Raw genomic sequence first — 23658 nt, 5'->3', positions numbered from 1 at the left:
GTTAAATTTGTGATCTTTTACATTACAGAGCTTCAATTTATACACCTAAAATCGAGGAAAATAATCGCATTGCCGAGACATGGCAGATAAAGAATCGTGCATTTTCAACTGATAATATTAATTTAGTGTCATCTGGCAATGAAAAAACTAGCGTACCGGCTCAAAGTGTCTATGACAATAACAGTAACAAAGAAAATAGAGAACAGAATGAACAAATTGCTAGCGGTAACAATGCAACAACTACAGAAGATGCCATCAACCAAAACTTTTCGAATAATAGCAATCAATACATAAGAGCGGAGGATGCAGATAACATTATCCCATGGCGGGCACAGCTACGAAAAACTAACAGCAGACTCAGTTTGATTTAAGCCGCAGACATACATACATATGTACATACAGTTTTAGGCAAATACCTACATATTAACCCTTATCGAGGCAATGCAAATCCAATGCTCAGTGCAAAAAATAGAACAAATTATATTTCACTTTGGCGAATAAAAACTATGGATTTAAATGTTGCGTTTAAATAACTACCCTGCAAAAATTGTTGGATTACGTGTTCCATTTTCTTCATGTTGGAGTACTCTAACATAGTATACAAGTACAAGTGTGTTGACTTCTTTCTGACAGGCACTCGCTTAACCTTAGAACCGTGACATGGCCATACAACCTAATCTCGTGACTTGGGCACTCAGTGCCCAGTAAAGTATTTTGTATGAAAATTTAAGCATTTTAAGAGATTTTTTTATGAAAAGGCCAATATTTCGTTTATTTATTTATATAATTCAATGAAATATATTTATTTTGTTATAAACAGATATTTTTTAATATATAAAAGTAAAAATCTTATAAAGTTTAAGTTTTGGATCTCTCAAATGGGCGAAGTTCTCTGCTGTCTTTTTGATGCGTTTTGATTTGTTGTTGACGTTGTTGGAATATTGTCCTCGTATTCACCAATATCTGAGTCGGTATCAGCATCGGAATTGTATTTGTTGAAGTAGCAGTTTTCGCAAGTCCTTAAATAGTGTTTGGTGCAGGTTGGAGTAAGACAATGGTCGCAAACTGCCGTTGTTTTGTTGTCGACTTTAGCAGTTCTGCAGGTTTCACACCGTCGTTTCAAAGTGTTTACCTGGGAAATGAAAATAATGAAATTATTTTGAAATTATATAAGCTAGGAAAACTTACCTGTACTGTTGGACGCGATCTCGATACTGAAGGAACTATTTTAAAATCTATCAAGTCCATTGCAATTTTAGTTGTAGAAATAATTTGTGTTTTGCATCGATTGTGCAATTGTTTCTCTGCTAGCTCTATTGCCAAGTATTTCAAAAATATTTTGCGCTTTTCAGAAATATGGATGTTCCATATAGGGTTACTATGCTCAAAAAGCCTGAGTGCAGCAAGTGTAGCAACGTCCAGCATATTATAAAATAATGCCATGGGCCAGCGGTTTGTTTTTCTTTTGCCTGTGAATCCGCGTAGCATTTTGTCAAAAGTATCGACTCCTCCTTTATGCTCATTATAGTCATGTATGACTTGTGGTTTTTTTATCACAGGATTCACTTCTTCACTGGCATGGGCTGTTGAAAGCAGTAGGACGTTTTTCTTTGATTGTGATGTAAAGCTTACCAATTGTATTGAATTTGAAAAGCAAAACACTGATTCAAATATACCCCTTTTTTTGCTTCCTCAGAAGATCTAAAAAGCTTTGGCAATTGGGGCTTATTTCCTCTTATTGTGCCCACCAAGGTCGTATTCCGTGCAAGCAATTCCTCTGCCAAGTCGTAGCTTGTGAAAAAGTTGTCCATCGTGATATTTACACCCTTATCCAAATAGCGATTACTGAGTCGCATAACGAGACTGCGCGCGATGACAGTAGACCTCTGATCATTAGGCTGTGAACCCAAATATACCTCACCTGAGACGGGATAATTGGTTTTTGCGTCAACAAGCCAAACAAGCCATATTTTCCAGGCTTAGATGGAATATATTGGCGGAAACTGCATCGGTTTCTTGTTGAAAGTAACTGCTCATAAATTATCAATTCTTTACATGGAATGTAGGGCGTCGTCAAATTCTCCAAGAATAATGTCCATACATGACGAATAGGCGCCAACTTAACGTGCCGTAATCTCTCAGCGCTAGTCCTCGAATCGTCAAAGCGTAAAAAGCGGCACAATTGCTCAAACCGATACAATGGCATCACTGCTCTATAAACGGGATTGTTCATTTTGTTAAAAAGATCCTTGGATTGAACTAAGTTTGCTTTTTCAGCACCGGCGTATAAAATTATTGCAATAAAAGCATATATTTCATCAACATTCTTGTCCTGCCAATATCTTAATTTTTTTGGAATTGCTTGACGCATATTGGCTTCAATTACTCTTTTAGCTTTCCTATTCGTATCAAGAGCAATACCTTCAAGAAGAGACACTGGGAAAAGACGTATGAATGCGTCTCTTTTTGGCTCAAATCTTTCCGTGCATATGGACGTTGATTGTCTGCGCATTTCCAATGCCAGTTCTGTTCGCCGTTCTTCAGTTTGATTTGGCATTAACCACCATACAGTTAGGTCGTTCCTTCCTTGACCACAATATTTTTCTCCACGGTTCCTCCCAATAGCTGAACTTGAAAAAGATACGTTTTCAGCGGGATCCATATTTAGCGGTGCTTCCTCGTGGTCATATTCTTCAAAACGTGGGTCTGGAATGGGCGGTGCATTTTCGTCTCCAAAGTCAGACTGGTCACTGGGTATTGGTTCATCATCGCCTTCAAATGTAGGGTCTTTTCCACCACCATCATCATCGTTTTCGTGCTCTTTGAAATAATTTGCAAGATTTTCCTCTTCTTCTTCAGTCAATTCACGGCGTAGGTTTGCCAAATAAACTGCTAATTGCTCACTCATTTCAAACAAAATTTTTATAAAATATGAAATCAAACTGTTCACTTGAAACTTTTAGGCAGAACTGATAAAAATGCAGAATATCCTCCAAAATCCGTGAGAAATTTTTATGTTTCCATACAAAATATATGAAGAAATATTATGGGCAATGAGTGCCCCAATTCACGTACAGAGAACCAACCATATGAAATGCCGTTACTATTTTATTTTAACAGTTATACACCTGAAATTTTAAAATACCATAAACATATCTACAATTTATCAGTCTGCCAAAAAGAAATTTAATAGGACTTCCCGGTCCCCAGTAATTCAACATCAAAACCTAATATGGGCACTGAGTGCCCAACTCACGGTTCTAAGGTTAAGTGAGCATAACGGGAAAATTTGGGTTGCAATTGTTGTTTCGGTTGAAAACGGTCAATTAGGGTTCTGTAAAAGATTGAAACAGGGTTTATGTAGTCACAAAAGTGTTGCTCCTATTCCACAGCCTTTTAATTTTATACCATGGCGAAAAGTGTTCAGTTCAGAGTTATTGATTTTCATTCAAAGTTTAATTTATTAAGGAGGGTTACTCCTTTAAGTGTAAAAAGCAGAGAAAACGTAGAGTTTTTCAAATAATTGTGAAAAACTTTTTAATTTGAATTTCTGTACCCAAGTACACTATATTTGTTTAACACAAGAATCTGGAGTTCAATTCCTTATCTATGAAAAACTGAAAAATGTACACTTATTGAAAACTCATTTGCACACGCAATTTACACTTTGAATTTAGTTGTGTTTTTATGCACAAAATTTTGAAACTAAAAACAAAATTTTCATTTGTCAGAAAAAATAAAAAAAAACGGCCTAATGTCAAAAAACCCTATCGAAATACAAACTGGCAGGTTTGTTTTTAATGAACTACGTTGTATTTTTCTTGTATTTCGTTAGTTTTTTTAAATATAGTTCACACACTTACACCAGTACTGAAACCTTATTGGCTCCCTCGACAAAAAATATAGGAGAAAATACATGAAAAATACATAGAAAATAAATTAGTGTCATATTAGAGTTTGATTTGTTTGCACTTACAGCATAGTGTACAAGTACAAGTGTGTTGACTTCTTTCTGACAGGCACTCGCTTAAGTTGGCATAACGGGAAAATCTGGGTTGCCATTGTTGTTTAGGTTGAAAAAGGTCAATTAGGGTTCTGTGTAGAGACGTAAAAGATTGAAACAGGGTTTATGTAGTCACAAAAGTGTTGCTCCTGTTCCACAGCATTTTAATTTTATATCATGGCGAAAAGTGTTCAGTTCAGAGTTATTGATTTTCATTAAAAGTTTAATTTATTACGGAGGGTTACTCCTTTAATTGTAAAAAGCAGAGAAAACGTAGAGTTTTTCAAATTATTGTGAAAAACTTTTTAATTTGAATTTCTGTACCCAAGTTCACTATGAAAAACTGAAAAATGTACACTTATTGAAAACTCATTTGCACACACAATTTACGCTTTGAATTTAATTGTGTTTTTATGCACAAAATTTTGAAACTAAAAACAAAATTTTCATTTGTCAGAAAAAATAAAGAAAAAACTGCCTAATGTCAAAAAACCCTATCGAAATACAAACTGGCTTGTTTGTTTTTAATGAACTACGTTCAATTTTTCTTGTATTTTGTTAGTTTTTTCAAATATAGTTCACATACTTTCACCAGTATTGAAACCTTATTGGCTCCCTCGACAAAAAATATAAGAGAAAATACAAGAAAAATACATAGAAATAGAGTAGCGTCATATAGGAGTTTGATTTGTTTGCAATTACAGCACCATTATATTTGCAGGAGGCTTTCACAGCTACAAAAATTAAGGCGGATTTAAACAGACGCTTTGGTTGTGTTGCATTCATTAATTCATCTGCCGGGCGAAGTATCGAAAAATTTACATAAATGCTTTGATTGCGTGCCTACGCTAAACTATATTTCAAAAAACTAACGAAATACAAGAAAAATACAACCTTTCATTAAAAACAAACGAGCCAGTTTGTTTTTCGATAGGTTTTTTTGACATTCGGCCGTTTTTTCTTTATTTTTTTCAGACAAATGAAAGTTTTTCTTTTAGTTTGAAAATGTGGTTCATAAAAACACAATTAGAATCAAGTTTCTTGTGAAAAACGTGAACCATTAGAGAAAGATTAATTTTTTCGTGTGATATTTGCATTGTTTTATTGTTAAAAATGTTAATGTAAAAATAAAATGTAAAACATAAACAAAAACATGACAAACTCGCTAATTATGGGGGAATAGTGGCCTCGCTTTTTCATGGTATAAAGTTTTTTTGTATTTTGAAGTTCCGATAAAGTTTCGTTAGTTTTTTTTAGCTTGAAATCCAGATTTTTTTGACATTCGGCCGTTTTTTCTTTATTTTTTTCGGACAAATGAAAGTTTTTTTTTAGTTTGAAAATTTGGTGCATAAAAACACAATTAGAATCAAGTTTCTTGTGAAAAAAGTGAACCATTGAGAAAGATTAATTTTTTCGTGTGATATTTGCATTGTTTTATTGTTAAAAATGTTAATGTAAAACATAAACAAAAACATGACAAACTCGCAAATTATGGGGGAATAGTGGCCTCGCTTTTTCATGATAGAAATTTGTTTTGTATGTTGAAGTTCCGATAAAGTTTCGTTAGTTTTTTTTAGCTTGAAATCCAAGCAAAAATAAAGTAGTGTCATATATGCTTTTGAAGTGACCAAAGCGTTTTATATAATTTTGCCCTTATGCATTTGTGTAAACAGCCTTAGAAGTGAAATTTTTCCATGTTACACGTGTGGCACTTTATATTTTGACTCTAATTTAAATAAATTTTGCTTTCCGTATGTTTCCGCATTGTTGCAGGCTACAAATCTAGTATTCTTATTTCCGCGGAAATATATGCAACTATTACATCTGTAAATACTACAAAGTTTTATTTAACTATTAAATGCAACTCAGCTTGAAGTACTCTTACGTACCAAAAATGCAACTCTAGACCTGAGATTTGTATCAGGTGAGCGAGGCTGTTTGTAGTTTTGACGTTTATCGCTTAGTTGACACACTTGGTATAGGTACACTATGTCCGGAATAATTTATGAACTGTCATTTCGATGACAGCATGAAAAGTCGATGTGTTAGTGGAGAGCGAAAAAAGCTTTGAATGTGTGGGTGAACTGCCCTACAAGAATACTGACTATCATATGACTACCATCTGATTGTCAGCAATGTCAACCTAACGATCAGCGCCTCATACAAACTTTCTATCACGAACTTAAGGGGACTTGCGCAAATGTGATGTAAACAACTGTGTACGTGTGTTTTTGTCTCCTTCTTATATACCAACATGGCCTACTGATGAAGTATATAGCCGTACTGCTCACTCTCATTCCTTTTCTTGGATCAGTGCTGACACTCTAACTATCAAAAAGTGTCATAATTGATAGTTTACTGTAGATATCAGGTTTGACTGTTATACTATCATAAATGACCATTTTTATATACCGCCAAAAAGGAAACAATGCTTTTTATTTACTTTATTTCATTACGTTTTTAATTTTGTACGTGATAAAAGCATACGTGTTTTTTATTTGTTTAAAATAAATAGTTTTATAAGAATTCGAGTTCAGAATGTTCAATTTAAATTCAGAAAAAACAAAACAAAGAAGAGCGCTATCCTTATGCGGAAACACATTTAAAAATGGATCACCACTAACCACTATTATTTTTCGAGTATCAGTTTTTTGAGTGCGCCCCATACATTCCGACAGCTTTTGGTATTTTTTAATATTATTTTCGATTTTTTTTCTTTTAGCATGGAGCTTTGAAATGCTCTCTTTTTCATTTTTTAAACTTATTTTTATATGGTTTTCGTTGGTTGAAAATGGCGGAATTTAAAAAATATCAAAACAACCGTGATAATCATTTGATTGTCATATGACAGTCAGTAGTGACAACATGATTAAATCGGATAAACTGTTCTCGCATACATAAAATTCCGTTGAGAATTATGTATCTGTCTCACATGCATAATGGTATCTGCTGTATGTTCTTTTGTTCTGTACCAGGTGTCCGAAGCTTTCCCAGTTTGAGTCCTTTTTCATGATTATCGGCTGTCGTTGGGAACATGCGGACATGCGTGAGCGAACAAAGGAACATACATAAATTTGAGTATCAATGTTTACATCATCGCAGGATCAGCATTGTCAATTACAAGTGTGAGTGTATTAGTAAAACTATCAGCGTTTCTTGTAGGGTGGTTACCTTCGTCTTGTAGGGTCGCTATCGTAACCACCCGTTGCTATGGTTACCAGCAGAATTTTTTGTCCGTTGCCAGCCAGCATAATAAAACCGCACTGCGTTTTTTTAGGGCACGCAAACAACCGACGTTTTTTTGCCTTAACGGAAATCAGTATTACTTACTTACTTAATTGGCGCTTAAATAAATGTAAGGCGCGATAACCTCCGAAGAGATCTAAGGCCGAGCTTCTCTTCCAATTTGCGTCGTGCTCCTCTTGATTTTTCCCTACAAATTGGCCGGACGGGACCTATATGTTTTATGCCGACTCCGAACGGCATCTGCAAGGCAGATAAGTTTTCACTGAGAGCTTTTCATGGCAGAAATACAATTGGAGCGCTTGCCAGACATTGCCGAGGGGCGACCCCGCTTAGAAAAATTTTCTTCTAATTGAAAAATCTTATTTCTAAAATTTTGATGTTGCTTTGCCCGGGAGTTGAACCCAGGGCATACGGTGTGATAGGCGGAGCACGCTACCATCACACCACGGTGGCCGCCAATCAGTATGCTTTGCGATAATGTAAAACATGTATGCAAACGTCAAATCTAAATGTCAGCAGAACAAAAATTGGAAATCGAGTTAGGTTTTCACGCAGCAAATTCAATTTCGATTGCTCTCATACAAGTGGAATGTGCATGAGATATTTTGTACAGAAAATAACTAGCGTGCGTTTATATTAGGTTGGCATGTAAGCTTGTGTTAAAGGCATCTATTTGAAAAATGTCATTATGCCGCGGCCTTAAAGAATAAATGCTAAGAATATTTTACAGCGCAGTGTAGTGCAGCTCAGTGTGTCCTTAGCTTTAAGGAGCAATTCATATCTAGAAATTTAACATGCAAATGCAAAAACAATGTGATCCATATGGATCAAACGGTAGCTAGATCAATGTTCATTGCAACGCGAAGATTGTTGATCAAATAGGCAAAGAAGTGTAGCGGCGTAGCTGCTATATGGCACGTCGCTTAATGTGCATGCATCTTAATTCGAAAAAATATGGTAGCACTTGAGCAAAGCAGCCCTGCAAATATTTAGTGCTAAAAAGAAAAAATTCATTCTTTGTTCATTGCTTAATCAAACGTCGACTGTGTTAGAAGTGTGTGAATTATAAAAGTGTAATTAAACAAAGTTGGGAGAAATATCAACAAAAATTCCAAGTAAGTTGTTAGTTTATATTTCCGTTTTATCTTATTAAAGGCTTAATCTGAACGTTCGAAATTTGGCCAGTAGTGTTACAATAGATACAGATGGCTTCCACGAAAATGAATGTGGTTGGGGTTTGTGAAGTACAGATTTCAAAATGGCGGCCGAGTTCGAGCTCAGACTTATCCGAGATTGATTAGGTTAAAGTATGGAATTTGAGGGATGCTGGCAATATAAGGCATGTTTTTCCAGCACGGGATTGTTTTGAAGATTCATGTTTTTTCTTGTTTTTATTTGGGATTGTTGAAATTCTGTTCCTAGACTGAACTTAGAAAATTGTCTATATATTGGAATTACGTGCATATACATTGTATATAAGGGTATATATATATGTGTATACACAATTTAAATCGTGCACGATTTAACGCGTATGAGTGAAACAGCTATATTGTGTGAATCACATAAGCGCGTTTCGGTGATTCCACCATGCGCATTTCTTTTGTCCCATTTATTTTTTCGTTAAAACAACAGTGAAAATATGTTGTTTGTGTAAAATGTCTTAAAAAAAAAGAAACAAATGATTTGTTAAGATTACCAGCTGTCAACTGATACAATTTTGCGGGTCTCACACTGGAAAATGGCGCGAACCGGAGGGAGGCATGTGCTATTAATTTTCAATTTATTAATTTAAGAACTAGTAAAGAACAATTGAACTTAAATAAGTTTCGAGTTTTTATATTTATTTTTTATTTATTTTTTTTTTTAGATAAAATCCAGAATCTAAAATGGCTCGTACTAAGCAAACAGCACGTAAATCAACCGGTGGAAAAGCTCCACGCAAGCAGCTTGCAACAAAGGCAGCTCGTAAATCAGCACCCTCAACCGGTGGTGTAAAGAAACCCCACCGTTATCGTCCTGGTACAGTTGCTTTGCGTGAAATTCGCCGTTATCAAAAGTCAACTGAATTGCTGATCCGCAAATTGCCGTTCCAGCGCTTGGTACGTGAAATCGCACAAGATTTCAAAACTGACTTGCGTTTCCAATCGGCTGCAATTGGTGCTTTGCAGGTAAGCTTTCGATATCTCAAAAACAAAGTAATTTTATTTATATTTGTTTATGTTTTATTTTAATATAGGAAGCATCTGAGGCCTATTTAGTAGGACTTTTCGAAGATACCAACTTGTGCGCTATTCATGCTAAACGTGTAACAATTATGCCCAAAGACATTCAGTTGGCTCGCCGAATCCGTGGAGAACGTGCTTAAATTAAAATTATATCAATAATCATAATATACATATTTTAATTATAATAAACCCAATAAACATGTAATACCTTATAATATTACACAAAATCAAAGTATCGAGCTATGGTTTAATTATATTTATCTGATTAACTTTACGATGAAATGATTCAAAAAAAAAAAATTATGGAGATAGCTTTCCAAAGCAAATATTTGAACTAACATCTCTTTCATTCACTCACATGTTTGATCTATATTTCATATAAGTTAAATCTTCGTTTCCAACATATATGTACAAAATAGATATAGGTGGAATATATCTTCAGATATGCTCAATGTAATCAAATTGGTATAACTATGATTTATATTAATATGCGGATATTCATTTTATTATAACGTGCATAACCCGTTGGTTATTCCATTTGCATCAATTTTTATTCAAATAAACTGACTTAGTATTTATGTATTTTACATATTATAAGTACATTATAATCACCTTAGTTTTCTACAAGGCCAATATAGATTCAGATTAATTATAGTTTATAAACAAGAAAGCAAAATAAAGTTTGGTTTTCGTTAAAAGGCCACAAAAAAAACTTCATATTTTAAGGATATGGATGGGGAGGTCGCCTTGCATTACGAACCAAATTCAGAACTCTGCAAGAGATGCTAAATACAGGTATCGTAAATGTTGATGAGTAACCCTGCAATGCGAAAATAGCCATGCATTTTGTGCTTTTCGAATTCTTGGTACTGTCGAAAATGGATCATAATACCGGTTTCTGACCCATTGGATCGACGAACTGCCGCTTCCCAAGGCACCCGGTTCTATGTACGACTGAATTTTTTTCGACCAAGGGCTGTCTTCAGTGTAACCCCATTTAATTTGTTGAGTCCCTCCCACAAATTGTCATCCTACCAGGAGATCCTTGCAGCGGGACTGCACCTTACTCTCCTGCTGCAGGAAGGTATCGAACCCAATCCGGGTCCTTCACCTGACCTCGGACCTGAGAAATGATTTTACTATGTTTGCCGCAAAAGAATAATTTGTAGGACAGTCACACTCTTGTCAATGTGTCACTGGGCTAGACCCCAAAGCCGACGTCCTCGTAACTTTTATAAATATTTTGTGGCTCCTTGCTGTTCACGCCAAGGGCGACCCAACAACAACAACCCATAGTGTGGGCCTTAGGGCCCTACGGCGCCACCAGCTCATACGGCCGCTCCCACTCATAACTACAATCTCCGTAGTAGAGTCGGAAGCGATGCCGGGCATCAGCCCCCGCCCCCGTGTTCTCACCCTATCTCCGGCAGCAATCGTGTAGGTCAGGAAATTGACTCAGTCCCTACCACCTAACCTAACCAGCACAGAATATATAGCTTCTGTCTTGAATTTCCCAGATGTTCTGGTCTCCGCGACGGCAACCCTCCGACGGGTTTCATAGCGCCACGCTGCCAGGCCGCAAACCTAATTACACCGGGTACCCCACTGCTTACCCAGGGCCACAACAGCAATTGCGTCCTGGCCTCCCTCAACTCAGCCGTAGTCACACGTCTCTTACCCCTAGAATGACGACGGCTCCTCCGTTGCACTTCAGAATTCTGCAGTTAAACTAATGGATTAACTGGGAAGATCACGGAGATAGTCAATTTCATAAAGCGGCAATACGTCCGAATTGCTGCGATTCAAGAAACCCAACGCACAGCAAGATTTGCTCTCGGTATAACGTCCACAGAAAAGATCGCGAGAGCGGAAATGGAGGCGGTCGTGCGTTTATCATACACCACTCAAAGCAATACAATTTATTTGATCTTAACATCTGCTGCAGGGACAGTGTCCTTGAACGTCACGGCATATCTGTCCGGTCAGGCGATGTAAACCTAGAAATCATCATCATCTACATCCTTCCTGTAACTTGTTGCCCCAGTGGTTTCCGCACTGATATCAGAGCACTACTTTGGCGATTTCAATGCCCGTCACGATCTTCGTCATTCTAACCTTCAGGCGGACAGCAGGGGTGAGATATTGGCGGATCAGATAGAGGAAACGACGCTCTGCACCATAAACGGAGACGCCTGCAATCGTATGGTAGGAAGCTGTCACAGTTCGCCAGATCTATCCATCGTGAGCGCAGGTCTAGTAAACTGCGTCAACTGGCAGCCGATGATAACAGTGGCATCGGACCACCTGCCTATACTCCTTTCGCTCGAGCGAACCGCCGACTTCATATTTACCGAAAACCGCATCATCAACTTTAAAAAAGGAAAGTGGGATGACTACAAATCGTTAACAGACAATCGCTTTGCTGCCCTCCCTATCCCGACTGATGCTCGCCAAAGGAAACGTGCTTTCCGCAAGGCCATTGAATCCGCCTCGGCTTGCTTTATTCCCGTCGGAAGAATTCCCGAGATTCGGCCTCATTTTCCGGCGGAGGCCGCAAATTTAGCGAGAGAACGTGTCCTTATAAGACAGCACGACCCCGGGGGTTAGGGGGTCGGAATATACCCGCGGTAGGTATGGCTGTCGTAAGAGGCGACTAAAATACTAGATTCAAGGGGCTGTGTAGCGCAACCCTTCAGGTTGCCTGCGCAAAATATATAGTTTCTCCAAACTCAATTGTCAACCTCACCTATCAAAATACAAATCGTTCCCGGGATGGTCGCTAACGGAAGTCTAAGGAAACTGGCTGTTTCAACAGGGGCGGACCATAGGGAGATAGGTGTTAGAGGCATAGGTTCCACATTACGATTGAAAAGATGGTTGGTGTCATGTGGGGACACATCGCATGCAGGACATACATTACGTATGTCAGGGTTGATTCTGGACAAGTACGAGTTTAACCTATTACATTATCCAGAGCGACGTTGGGCCAGGGCGCTTCCCAAGGCAGTCGGTTCTATGTACCGGAGCGACTCGGGATTTTTCCCGACCAAGGACTGTCATTTCAGTGTGACCCCATTTAATTTGTTTCGTCCCTCCCACAAATTGTCATCCTCCCAGCAGCTCCTTGCAGCAGGACTGCTACATATTCTCTTACTCCGGGAAGGTATCGAACCCAATCCGGGTCCGTCTCCTTACCCCGGTCCCGAGAAATGGTTTTGCTGCATTTGCCAGAAAAGAATCTTTTTAGGACGGTCATACTCTGTTCAGTGTGTCTCGTGCAAGGGATGGTTGCATCGGACAGGTTGTTCTGGGCTTGATCCCAAAACCCGACGTCCACGTAACTTTTATAAATCTTTTGTGGCTCCTTGCTGCTCACGCCCAAGGGCGTCCCGTAGTCTACGCCTAAGCGTATCCCCACTACCTTCCAGTAGCTTCGCTGCTCAGCAAGCCACAACAAGTACCCGCTGCTGCTCGCGCCCCACGGCGCCAACAACTCAAACAGCTGATACCACTCATAACTACTACCTTCGTAGTAGAGGTGGTAGCAATGCTGAGCATCAGCCCCTGCCCCCGTCTTCTTCTCCTCCCCTCTTTTCTGGCAGCAATCGTGCAGGTCAGGGAAACAGACTCTTAGTCCCTGCCTCCGTTTGCACCGTCTGCCAGCACAGAATATATAGGTTTGCGACATCCGCTCAATGCAGCTCCTGCCTTGGGTGGTGCCACTTTCCTAGATGTTCTGGTCTCCGCGACGGCAACCCCTCGACGGGTTTCATCGCGCCATGTTGCCAGGTCGCAAACCCAAATCATCCGGGTACCCCAATGCTTGCCCAAGGGCGCCCAGTCCCAAGGCCACAACAGCAATTGCGTCCTGGCCTTCCACAACCTAGGCGTAGTCACCCCTCACTTACCCCTAGAGTGGCGGCGTCACCCCTCATGCACTTCAGAATTCTGCAGTTCAACTGTAATGGACTAACTGGGAAGATTACGGAGATAGTCGATTTCATGAAGCGGCACAACATCCGCATTGCTGCGATTCAAGAGACCAAACTCACAGCAAGATCTGCATTGCAGACCTGCTCTGGTTATAATGTCCACAGGAAAGACCGCGAGAGCGGAAATGGAGGCGGCCTCGCGTTTATTATACACCACTCTGTGCAATATCATATATTTGATCCTGGCATCGACCGCAGTGACAATGTCTTAGAACGTCAAGGCCTATCTGTCCGGTCAGGCGATGCAAATCTAGAAATCATCAACATCTACATCCCTCCTGTCACCTGTTGCCCCAGTGGATACCGCCCTAATATCGAGGCCTTACTCACTGGCAACAATCGCATTATCTTAGGCGATTTCAATGCCCATCACGACATATGGCATTCAAACTTGCGGGCGGACAGTAGGGGTGAGATGTTGGCGGATCAAATAGACGAAACGACGTTCTGCACAATTAACGGAGACGCCCCCACACGTATGGTAGGAAGCTGTCATAGCTCGCCAGATATCTCAATCGTGAGCGCAGAACTCGTAAACTGCGTCAACTGGCAGCCGATGGTAACATTGGCATCCGACCACCTGCCCATACTTATTTCGTTCGAGCGTACCGCCGACTTCATCGTCACCGAAAAACGCACTTTCATAAACTTCAAAAAAGGAAAGTGGGAAGAATATAAATCTGCAACATACAGCAGCTTTGCTGCCCTCCCTATCCCGACTGATGCCCGCCAAGGGGAGCGTGCCTTCCGTAAGGTCATTGAATCCGCCTCGGCACATTTCATTCCCGCCGGGAGAATTCCCGAAATCCGGCCCCACTTCCCGGCGGAGGCCGCGAGCTTAGCGAGGGAACGCGACCTTATAAGACAGCTTGATCCAGGCGACCCCCAAATAAGGGATATAAACCAACGCATCAGATTGCTTGTGGACGAACACAAGCGGGCGAAATGGGAAGAGCACCTAAGAGGTTGTAACCTCTCTACCGGTGTAGGTAAACTTTGGTCCACCGTAAAGTCCCTATCGAATCCGACTAAGCACAAAGACAAAGTTTCCATCGCCTTTGGCGATAAGGTGCTGTCGGATGCGAAAAAATGCGCGAGCGCTTTCTGCCGACAATATATAATGCATCCTACGGTCGACAAAGATAGACGGAGAGCCAATAGACGTGCACATAAACACAAACTCAGCGCGTCACCAATTACCATCACCGCTAGAGAGGTTGAGGACGCCATTGGTCGCGCTAAACCATCCAAAGCAGTGGGCCCAGACGGCATAGCCATGCCGATGCTTAAAAACCTAGGGAAAGAGGGTTTCAAATATTTAGCGCATGTCTTCAACCTGTCTCTTTCCACCTTTGTCATACCCGAGAAATGGAAAATGGCCAAGGTGGTCCCGCTACTAAAGCCTGGGAAACCAGCTAACGTAGGTGAGTCATATCGTCCGATATCTCTCCTATCACCAGTGGCAAAGACGCTTGAAGCCATTTTGCTCCCTCATTTCCAAGCACATTTGCAGCTAGCCCCTCATCAGCATGGCTTCAGAAAACTCCATAGCACTACCTCCGCGCTAAATGTCATTAGCACCCAGATAAATTGCGGTTTGAATCAATATCCCCACCATAGAACAGTACTCGTAGCGTTAGACCTATCAAAAGCTTTTGATACGGTCAACCATGGCTCGTTACTGGAAGACCTGGAAGGGTCTACCCTTCCCCCATGTCTTAAAAGGTGGACCGCAAATTATCTGGGTGGTCGGCAGGCATCGGTGCAATTCAGAAACGAAACATCAAAACAAAGGAGAATTAAACAAGGGGTGCCACAGGGTGGTGTCCTATCCCCGCTTTTGTTTAATTTCTACATATCTAAGCTACCTTCACCACCGGAAGGAGTCACAATCGTTTCCTACGCCGATGACTGCACAATAATGGCCACAGGCCCAGGCCCAAAGTTCGATGAGCTATGCAATAAAATAAACGGCTATCTCCCTGATCTCTCCAGTTTTTTCGCCTCGCGAAACCTGTCATTGTCACCGACTAAATCTTCCGCGACCTTATTTACAACATGGACGCCCCAAATGTCGACCATATTGAACATCCACGTCGATGGCACTACGCTACCGACTGTCCTACACCCCAAAATCTTGGGTGTGACGTTTGATCAGGATCTACATTTTGGTGCGCACGCAACCGCAATTGTTCCAAGAATTCAGAGCCGTAATAAAATCCTCAAATCCCTTGCTGGCAGTACCTGGGGAAAAGATAAAGAAACGCTCTTGACCACATACAAAGCAATTAGCCAGCCGATTACGTGCTACGCGTCACCCATATGGTCGCCAAGCCTAAAAACCACCCACTGGAAGAAACTACAGGCCTGCCAAAATACTGCTCTCAGAATCGCCACGGGCTGTCTTCTTATGTCCCCAGAACACCATCTGCATAATGAGGCGAGAATACTCCCCATCAGGGAGAGAAATGAGATGCTGACCAAACAGTTTCTGTTGAATACCCAGAAACCTGGGCATCCCAACAGACATCTGATTGACGAACCAGCACCGCCTAGGGGCCTAAGGAGTCATCTCCGTAAGCATTTTGAGGAAATACGGCACCTGAGAACCCAGCCGTATGAAGCGGAAAAACACAAGCAGGTCCTTGGTGAACTCCATAGACAGGCGTCGGACCTTTATGTCGGGAATTGCCCGGTGAATCCAGTACTTGAAGAAAAATATCCAGAACTCGCAGAAGAGGAACGCATACTCCCCAGGGAAACGCGTGTCACTCTTGCTCAACTTCGTTCTGGATACTGTAACAGGTTAAACTCTTACCTATCCAGAATCAACCCCGACATACAAAATGTATGCCCTGCTTGCAATGTGTCCCCACATGACACCAACCATCTCTTTAATTGTAATGTGGAACCAACGCCTCTAACACCCCTTTCCTTATGGTCCACCCCTGTTGAAACGGCACGTTTCCTTGGACTCCCGTTAGAGGATATTGATGACAATTTGTGATCGGTCGCGGCTATTAGGTGGGGCGAGCATTGCTACAACAACAACAACAACGTTGGGCCAGGGTGACTCGCGTTGTTGTAGCGATAAGGACACTGTTGTTGTTGTTGTTGTTGTTGTTGTAGATGAGGTTGACAATTAGGAGAATTTGGGAATCTATATATTGGGCCAGGATGACTCGCGTTGTTGTTGTAGCGATAAGGACACTGTAGTTGTTGTTGTTGTAGATGAGGTTGACAATTAGGAGGATTTGGGAATCTATATATTGCGCTGGCAACCCCTTGAATCAATTTGGTATTTTAGTCGCCTCTTACGACAGGCATACCTACCGCGGGTATATTCTAAGCCCCTTAACCCGCTGGGGCGGGTTGTTTTCTTCTTCTGCTGGGACTGGATATTGTACATTAATAACGGGGTTCACCGGGCGCGTCCAGGCAAAGGCGTTTACCGATTCTGTGTGAATTTGGCTTAGGGCCTACTTGTGCTGGTCTGGATAAAACGGCTGTGTTGGCAGGTGCGGGATCTAGTCATAGGCGGTGCTAGATCAAGCAGTTGTTTGGTAGGATGTCCTGGTTTGTGACAATTTAGCAAAAACTGCCTGTTTAGCATTTCGTTGTGCTCTTTATGGAGCTCTTTGGCCTCACTATGTAGGTGGTGTTCGGGGGTGATAAGGAGACATCCGGTGGCAGTTCTCATTGCAGCATTTTGAGAGACCTGTAGCCTTTTCCAGAATTCATTTTTAAGACCAGGCGACCAAACTGGTGACGCGTAGCTCATGAGCGGCCGGCAAATTGCTGTGTACATAGTTAGCAACGTTTCTTTATATGTTCCACAGGTGCTGCCTGCAAGCGCCTTGAGGAGTTTGTTGCGACTTTGTACTTTAGAAACAAATTCGGTGGCATGAGCCTTGAAAGTTAGAGTATTATCGAACGTTACCCCTAAGATCTTTGGGTGACTGACAGTCGGTAGTGTGACACCATCGACGCGAACGTCCAATATTTGCGGCATATATTACTTCCACGTCGTAAACATAGTGGCCGTGGATTTTTTCGGTGATAATGCTAGGTTGCGCGAGGTGAAGAAACTGGAAAGATCGGGGAGATAGCTGTTAATTTTAGAAACTAAATCATCAATTGAAGCGCCAAGTCCCGTAGCCATAATCGCGCAGTCGTGGGCATATGAAATAATTGTAACTCCTGGTGGGGAAAGGAGTTTTGATATGTAGAAATTAAACAGAAGCGGGATAGGACACTACCCTGTGGTCCCCCTGTTTAATTTTACTAGGCTTTGAGATTTCGTTCCTAACTTGAACCGACGCCTGCCGACCATTCACATAATTAGCGGTTCATCTTTTTAGACAAGGTGGAAGGTGTGAGCCTTCTATGTCTTGAAGTAGCGTGCCGTGGTAGACAGTGTCAAAAGCTTTTAAACAGGTGCCACGAGCACCGTTTTATAATGGGGGTTTTCCTGATTTAGTTCGTAATTAATCTGAGTATTTATTGCATTGAGCGCGGTGGTGGTGCTGTGTATTTTACGGAAGCCATGTTGGTGCGTGGCTAGGCGAAGATTTGCCGAGAAATGAGGGAGTGAAACGGTTTCCAATGTCTTCTCTACTGGCGCAGAGTGATATTGGTCGATGATGACTCGCCTTCGTTAGCTGGTTTGCCAGGCTTTAGTAGCGGAATTATCCTAGCAATTTTCCACTGTTGAGGAATGAGATTTCAGCGACAGTTTGAAAACTTGAGTAAGGTAATTTATTCACTCAGCGCCAAGGTGTTTTAGCATTGGTATAGCTATTCCGTCTGGGCCCTTGTGGATGGCTGCTTCGACTTCTGTGGGGTGGTGGTTATGGATGGCACGTCGTGGTTGTATTTATGAGCCCGTCTGTTAGCACGACGTCTGGCTATGTGTACAGAGGAATACATTATAAATTGTCGGCAAGAGGCTCTGTTGTTGTTGTTGTTGTTGGAGCTTCGCCCCACCTAATAGCTGCGACCGATCACAAATTGTCATCAATATCCTCTAACGGGAGTCCAACGAAACTTGCTGTTTCAACAGGGGTGGACCATAATGAAACGGGTGTTAGAGGCGCTGGTTCCACATTACAATTAAAGAGATGATTGGTGTCATGTGGGGACACATTGTAAGCGGGGTACACATTTTGTAAGTCGGGGTTGATTCTGGATAGGTAAGAGTTTAACCTGTTACAGTATCCAGAACGAAGTTGAGCTAGAGTGACTCGCGTTTCCCTGGGGAGTATGCGTTCCTCTTCCGCAAGTTTTGGGTACTGTTCTTTGAATACTGGATTCACCGGACAATTCCTGGCATAAAGCTCCGACGCCTGTTTGTGTAGTTCACCAAGGACCTGCTTGTGTTTTTTTGCTTCGTACGGCTGAGTTCTCAGGTGCCGTATTTCCTCAAAATGCTTACGGGGATGACTCCTTAAGCCCCTAGGCGGTATTGGCTCATCAATCAGTTGGGATGCCAAGGTTTCTGGGTATTCAACAGGAACTGTTTGGTCAGCATCTCATTTCTCTCCCTGATAGAGAGTATTCTCGCCTCATTATGTAGATGGTGTTCTGGGGACATAAGAAGACAGCCCGTGGCGATTGTGAGAGCAGTATTTTGTCAGGCCTGTAGCATCCTCCAGTGGGTAGTTTTTAGGCTTGGCGACCATATAGAGGACGCGTAGCATGCAATCGGCTGGCCAATTGCTTTGTATGTGGTAATGAGCGTTTCTTTGTCTTTTCCCCAAGTAGTGCCAGCAAGGGATTTGAGGATTTTATTACGGCTCTGGATTTTCGGAACAATTGCGGCTGCGTGCTCACCAAATTGTAGATCCTGATCAAACGTCGCACCCAAGATTTTGGGGTGTAGGACAGTCGGTAGCGTAGTGCCATCGACGTAGATGTTCAAAATGGTCAACATTTGAGACGTCCATGTTGTAAATAAGGTCGCCGATGATTTAGTCGGTGGTTGTTGTTGTTGTAGCAGTGCTTCGCCCCACCTAACAGACGCGACCGATCACAAACTGTCATCAATATCCTCTAACGGGAGTCCAAGGAAACTTGCTGTTTCAACAGGGGTGGACCATAGGGAAAGGGGTGTTAGAGGCGTTGGTTCCACATTACAATTAAAGAGATGGTTGGTGTCATGTGGGGACACATTGCAAGCGGGGCATACATTTTGTATGTCGGGGTTGATTCTGGATAGGTAAGAGTTTAACCTGTTACAGTATCCAGAACGAAGTTGAGCCAGAGTGACACGCGTTTCCCTGGGGAATATGCGTTCCTCTTCCGCAAGTTTTGGATACTTTACTTTGAGTACTGGGTTCACCGGGCAATTCCCGGCATAAAGGTCCGACGCCTGTTTGTGGAGTTCACCAAGGACCTGCTTATGTTTTTTCGCTTCATACGGCTGTGTTCTCAGATGCCGTATTTCCTCAAAATGCTTACGGAGATGACTCCTTAAGCCCCTAGGCGGTGCTGGCTCGTCAATCAGATGTCTGTTGGGATGCCCAGGTTTCTGGGTATTCAACAGGAACTGTTTGGTCAGCATCTCGTTTCTTTCCCTGATGGGGAGTATTCTCGCCTCATTATGTAGATGGTGTTCTGGGGACATAAGAAGACAGCCCGTGGCAATTCTGAGAGCAGTATTTTGGCAGGCCTGTAGCTTCTTCCAGTGGGTAATTTTTAGGCTTGGCGACCATATGGGTGACGCGTAGCACGTAATCGGCTGGCTAATTGCTTTGTATGTAGTCATGAGCGTTTCTTTATCTTTTCCCCAGGTACTGCCAGCAAGGGATTTGAGGATTTTGTTACGGCTCTGAATTCTCGGAACAATTGCGGCTGCGTGCTCACCAAAATGTAGATCCTGATCAAACGTCACACCCAAGATTTTGGGGTGTAGGACAGTCGGTAGCGTAGAGCCATCGACGTGGATGTTCAAAATGGTCGACATTTGGGACGTCCATGTTGTAAATAAGGTCGCGGAAGATTTAGTCGGTGATAATGCCAGGTTTCGCGAGGCGAAAAAACTGGAGAGATCAGGGAGGTAGCCGTTTATTTTATTGCATAGCTCATCGATCTGTGGGCCTGGGCCTGTGGCCATTACTGTGCAGTCATCGGCGTAGGAAACGATTGTGACTCCTTCCGGTGGTGAAGGTAGCTTAGATATGTAGAAATTAAACAAAAGTGGGGATAGGACACCACCCTGTGGCACCCCTTGTTTAATTCTCCTTGGCTTTGATGTTTCGTTTCTAAATAGCACCGATGCCTGCCGACCACCCAGATAATTTGCGGTCCACCTTTTAAGACATGGGGGAAGGGTAGACCCTTCCAGGTCTTGCAGTAACGAGCCATGGTTGACCGTATCAAAAGCTTTTGATAGGTCTAGCGCTACGAGTACTGTTCTATGGTGGGGGTTTTGATTTAAACCGCAATTTATCTGGGTGCTGATGGCATTTAGCGCGGAGGTAGTGCTATGGAGTTTTCTGAAGCCATGCTGATGGGAGGCTAGTTGCAAATTTGCTTGGAAATAAGGGAGCAAAATGGCTTCGAGCGTCTTTGCTACTGGCGATAGGAGAGATATCGGACGATATGACTCTCCTATGTTAGCTGGTTTACCAGGCTTTAGTAGCGGGACCACCTTGGCCATTCTCCATTTCTCGGGTATGACAAAGGTGGAAAGAGACAGGTTGAAGACCTGCGCTAAATATTTGAAACCCTCTTTCCCTAGGCTTTTAAGCATCGGCATGGCTATGCCGTCTGGGCCCACTGCTTTGGATGGTTTAGCGCGACCAATGGCGTCCTCAACCTCTTTAGCGGTGATGGTGATTGGTGACGCGCTGAATTTGTGTTTATGTGCGTGTCTGTTGGCCCTCCGTCTAACTTTGTCGACCGTAGAATGCATTATATATTGTCGGCAGAAAGCGCTCGCGCATTTTTTCGCATCCGACAGCACTTTGTCGCCAAAGGCGATGGAAACTTTGTCTTTGTGCTTAGTCGGATTCGATAGGGACTTTACGGTGGACCAAAGTTTACCCACACCGGTAGAGAGGTTACAACCTCTTAGGTGCTCCTCCCATTTCGCCCGCTTGTGTTCATCCACAAGCAATCTGATGCGTTGGTTTATATCCCTTATTTGGGGGTCGCCTGGATCAAGCTGCCTTATAAGGTCACGTTCTCTCGCTAAGTTTGCGGCCTCCGCCGGGAAGTGGGGCCGGATTTCGGGAATTCTCCCGGCGGGAATGAAACGTGCCGAGGCGGATTCAATGACCTTGCGGAAGGCACGCTCCCCTTGGCGGGCATCAGTCGGGATAGGGAGGGCAGCAAAGAGATTGTCTGTAAAGGATTTATATTCTTCCCACTTTCCTTTTTTAAAGTTTATGAAAGTGCGTTTTTCGGTGACGATGAAGTCGGCGGTACGCTCGAGCGAAACAAGTATAGGCAGGTGGTCGGATGCCAATGATACCATCGGCTGCCAGTTGACGCAGTTTACGAGTTCTGCGCTCACGATTGAGATATCTGGCGAACTGTGACAGCTTCCTACCATACGTGTGGGGGCGTCTCCGTTTATTGTGCAGAACGTCGTTTCTTCTATTTGATCCGCCAACATCTCGCCCCTACTGTTCGCCCGCAAATTTGAATGCCATAGATCATGATGGGCATTGAAGTCGCCTAAAATAATGCGATTGTTTCCAGTGAGTAAGGCTCTGATATTAGGGCGGTATCCACCGGGGCAACAGGTGGCAGGGGGATGTAGATGTTGATGATTTCTAGGTTTGCATCGCCTGACCGGACAGATAGGCCTTGACGTTCTAAGACGTTGTCCCTGCGGTCGATGCCAGGATCAAATATGTGATACTGCACAGAGTGGTGTATTATAAACGCGAGGCCGCCTCCATTTCCGCTCTCGCGATCTTTTCTGTGGACATTATACCCAGAGCAGGTCTGCAATGCAGATCGTGCTGTGAGTTTAGTCTCTTGAATCGCAGCAATGCGGATGTTGTGCCGCTTCATGAAATTGACTATCTCCGTAATCTTCCCAGTTAGCCCATTACAGTTTAACTGCAGAATTCTGAAGTGCATGAGGGGAGACGTCGCCACTCTGGGGGTAAGTGACGGGTGACTACGCCTGGGTTGAGGAAGGCCAGGACGCAATTGCTGTTGTGGCCCTGGGACTGGGCGTCCTTGGGCAAGCATTGGGGTACCCGGATGATTTGGGTTTGCGACCTGGCAACATGGCGCGATGAAACCCGTCGAGGGGTTGCCGTCGCGGAGACCAGAACATCTAGGAAAGTGGCACCACCCAAGGCAGGAGCTGCATTGGGCGGATGTCGCAAACATATATATTCTGTGCTGGCAAACGGTGCAAACGGAGGTAGGGGCTAAGAGTCTGGTTCCCTGACCTACACGATTGCTGCCGGAAAAGAGGGGGGGGAGAAGACGGGGGCAGGGGCTGTTGCTCAGCATTGCTTCCGACTCTACTACGAAGATTGTAGTTATGAGTGGTAGCAGCTGTTTGAGTTGTTGGCGCCGTAAGGCGCGAGCAGCAGCGGGTACTTGTTGTGGCTTGCTGAGCAGCGGGGCTGCTGGAAGGTAATGGGGGGGCGCTTAGACGTAGACTACGAGGCGCCCTTGGGCGTGAACAGCAAGGAGCCACAAAAGATTTATAAAAGTTACGTGGACGTCGGGTTTTGGGATCAAGCCCAGAACAACCTGTCCGATGCAACCATCCCTTACACGAGACACACTGAACAGAGTATGACCGTCCTAAAAAGATTCTTTTCCGGCAGATGCAGCAAAACCATTTCTCAGGACCGGGGTCAGGAGACGGACCCGGATTGGATTCGATACCTTCCCGGAGCAAGAGAATATGGAGCAGTCCTGCTGCAAGGAGCTGCTGGGAGGATGACAATTTATGGGAGGGACGAAACAAATTAAATGGGGTTACACTGAAATGACAGTCCTTGGTCGGGAAAAATCCCGAGTCGCTCCGGTACATAGAACCGACTGCCTTGGGAAGCGTAGGTGGTAATGTCATGTTTCGCGAGGTGAAAAAACTGGAGAGATCAGGGAGGTAGCCGTTTATTCTGTTGCAAAGCTCATCGATCTGTGGGCCTGGGCCTGTGGCCATTATTGTGCAGTCATCGGCATAGGAAACGATAGTAACTCCTTCTGGTGGCGA

At 43.0% G+C, this 23658-nt stretch overlaps 4 protein-coding genes across 15 annotated transcripts in view; 3 read left to right on the top strand and 1 right to left on the bottom strand.

The window, feature by feature from the left end:
- f (forked) overlaps positions 1 to 847 on the top strand; it is a 231506-nt gene extending 230659 nt beyond the window's left edge. For all 12 annotated transcript variants that reach the window (XM_067778484.1, XM_067778483.1, XM_067778490.1 and 9 more), the window contains one exon: positions 29 to 847. In XM_067778484.1, coding sequence (XP_067634585.1) covers positions 29 to 371 — 343 coding nt within the window. In that variant the 3' untranslated portion in view covers positions 372 to 847. The remainder of the gene's footprint in view (positions 1 to 28) is intronic.
- LOC137247514 (uncharacterized) lies at positions 800 to 2093 on the bottom strand. The gene is made up of 2 exons (XM_067778499.1): positions 1189 to 2093; positions 800 to 1132 (listed from the first exon to the last, which is right to left on the bottom strand). The coding sequence occupies exons 1-2, from the start codon at positions 1486 to 1488 to the stop codon at positions 875 to 877; spliced, it is 558 nt and encodes a 185-aa protein (XP_067634600.1). The 5' UTR covers positions 1489 to 2093; the 3' UTR covers positions 800 to 874.
- Positions 2094 to 8229: 6136 nt separating this feature from the next.
- Positions 8230 to 9709, top strand: LOC137247516 (histone H3.3A). Its single transcript, XM_067778501.1, has 3 exons — positions 8230 to 8364; positions 9117 to 9417; positions 9486 to 9709. The coding sequence occupies exons 2-3, from the start codon at positions 9136 to 9138 to the stop codon at positions 9612 to 9614; spliced, it is 411 nt and encodes a 136-aa protein (XP_067634602.1). The 5' UTR covers positions 8230 to 8364; positions 9117 to 9135; the 3' UTR covers positions 9615 to 9709.
- shop (shopper) overlaps positions 8231 to 23658 on the top strand; it is a 109110-nt gene continuing 93682 nt past the window's right edge. The window contains exon 1 of the mRNA XM_067778496.1: positions 8231 to 8364. The gene's annotated coding sequence lies outside the window, so the exon portion shown is untranslated. The remainder of the gene's footprint in view (positions 8365 to 23658) is intronic.

The sequence above is a fragment of the Eurosta solidaginis genome, chromosome 4 (genome assembly GCF_040869045.1).
Source record: "Eurosta solidaginis isolate ZX-2024a chromosome 4, ASM4086904v1, whole genome shotgun sequence".
In the NCBI taxonomy this organism is placed as follows: Eukaryota; Metazoa; Arthropoda; class Insecta; order Diptera; family Tephritidae; genus Eurosta; species Eurosta solidaginis.
Note: the sequence above shows the minus strand (reverse complement) of the source record. Positions and strands in the feature narration are given on the sequence as shown.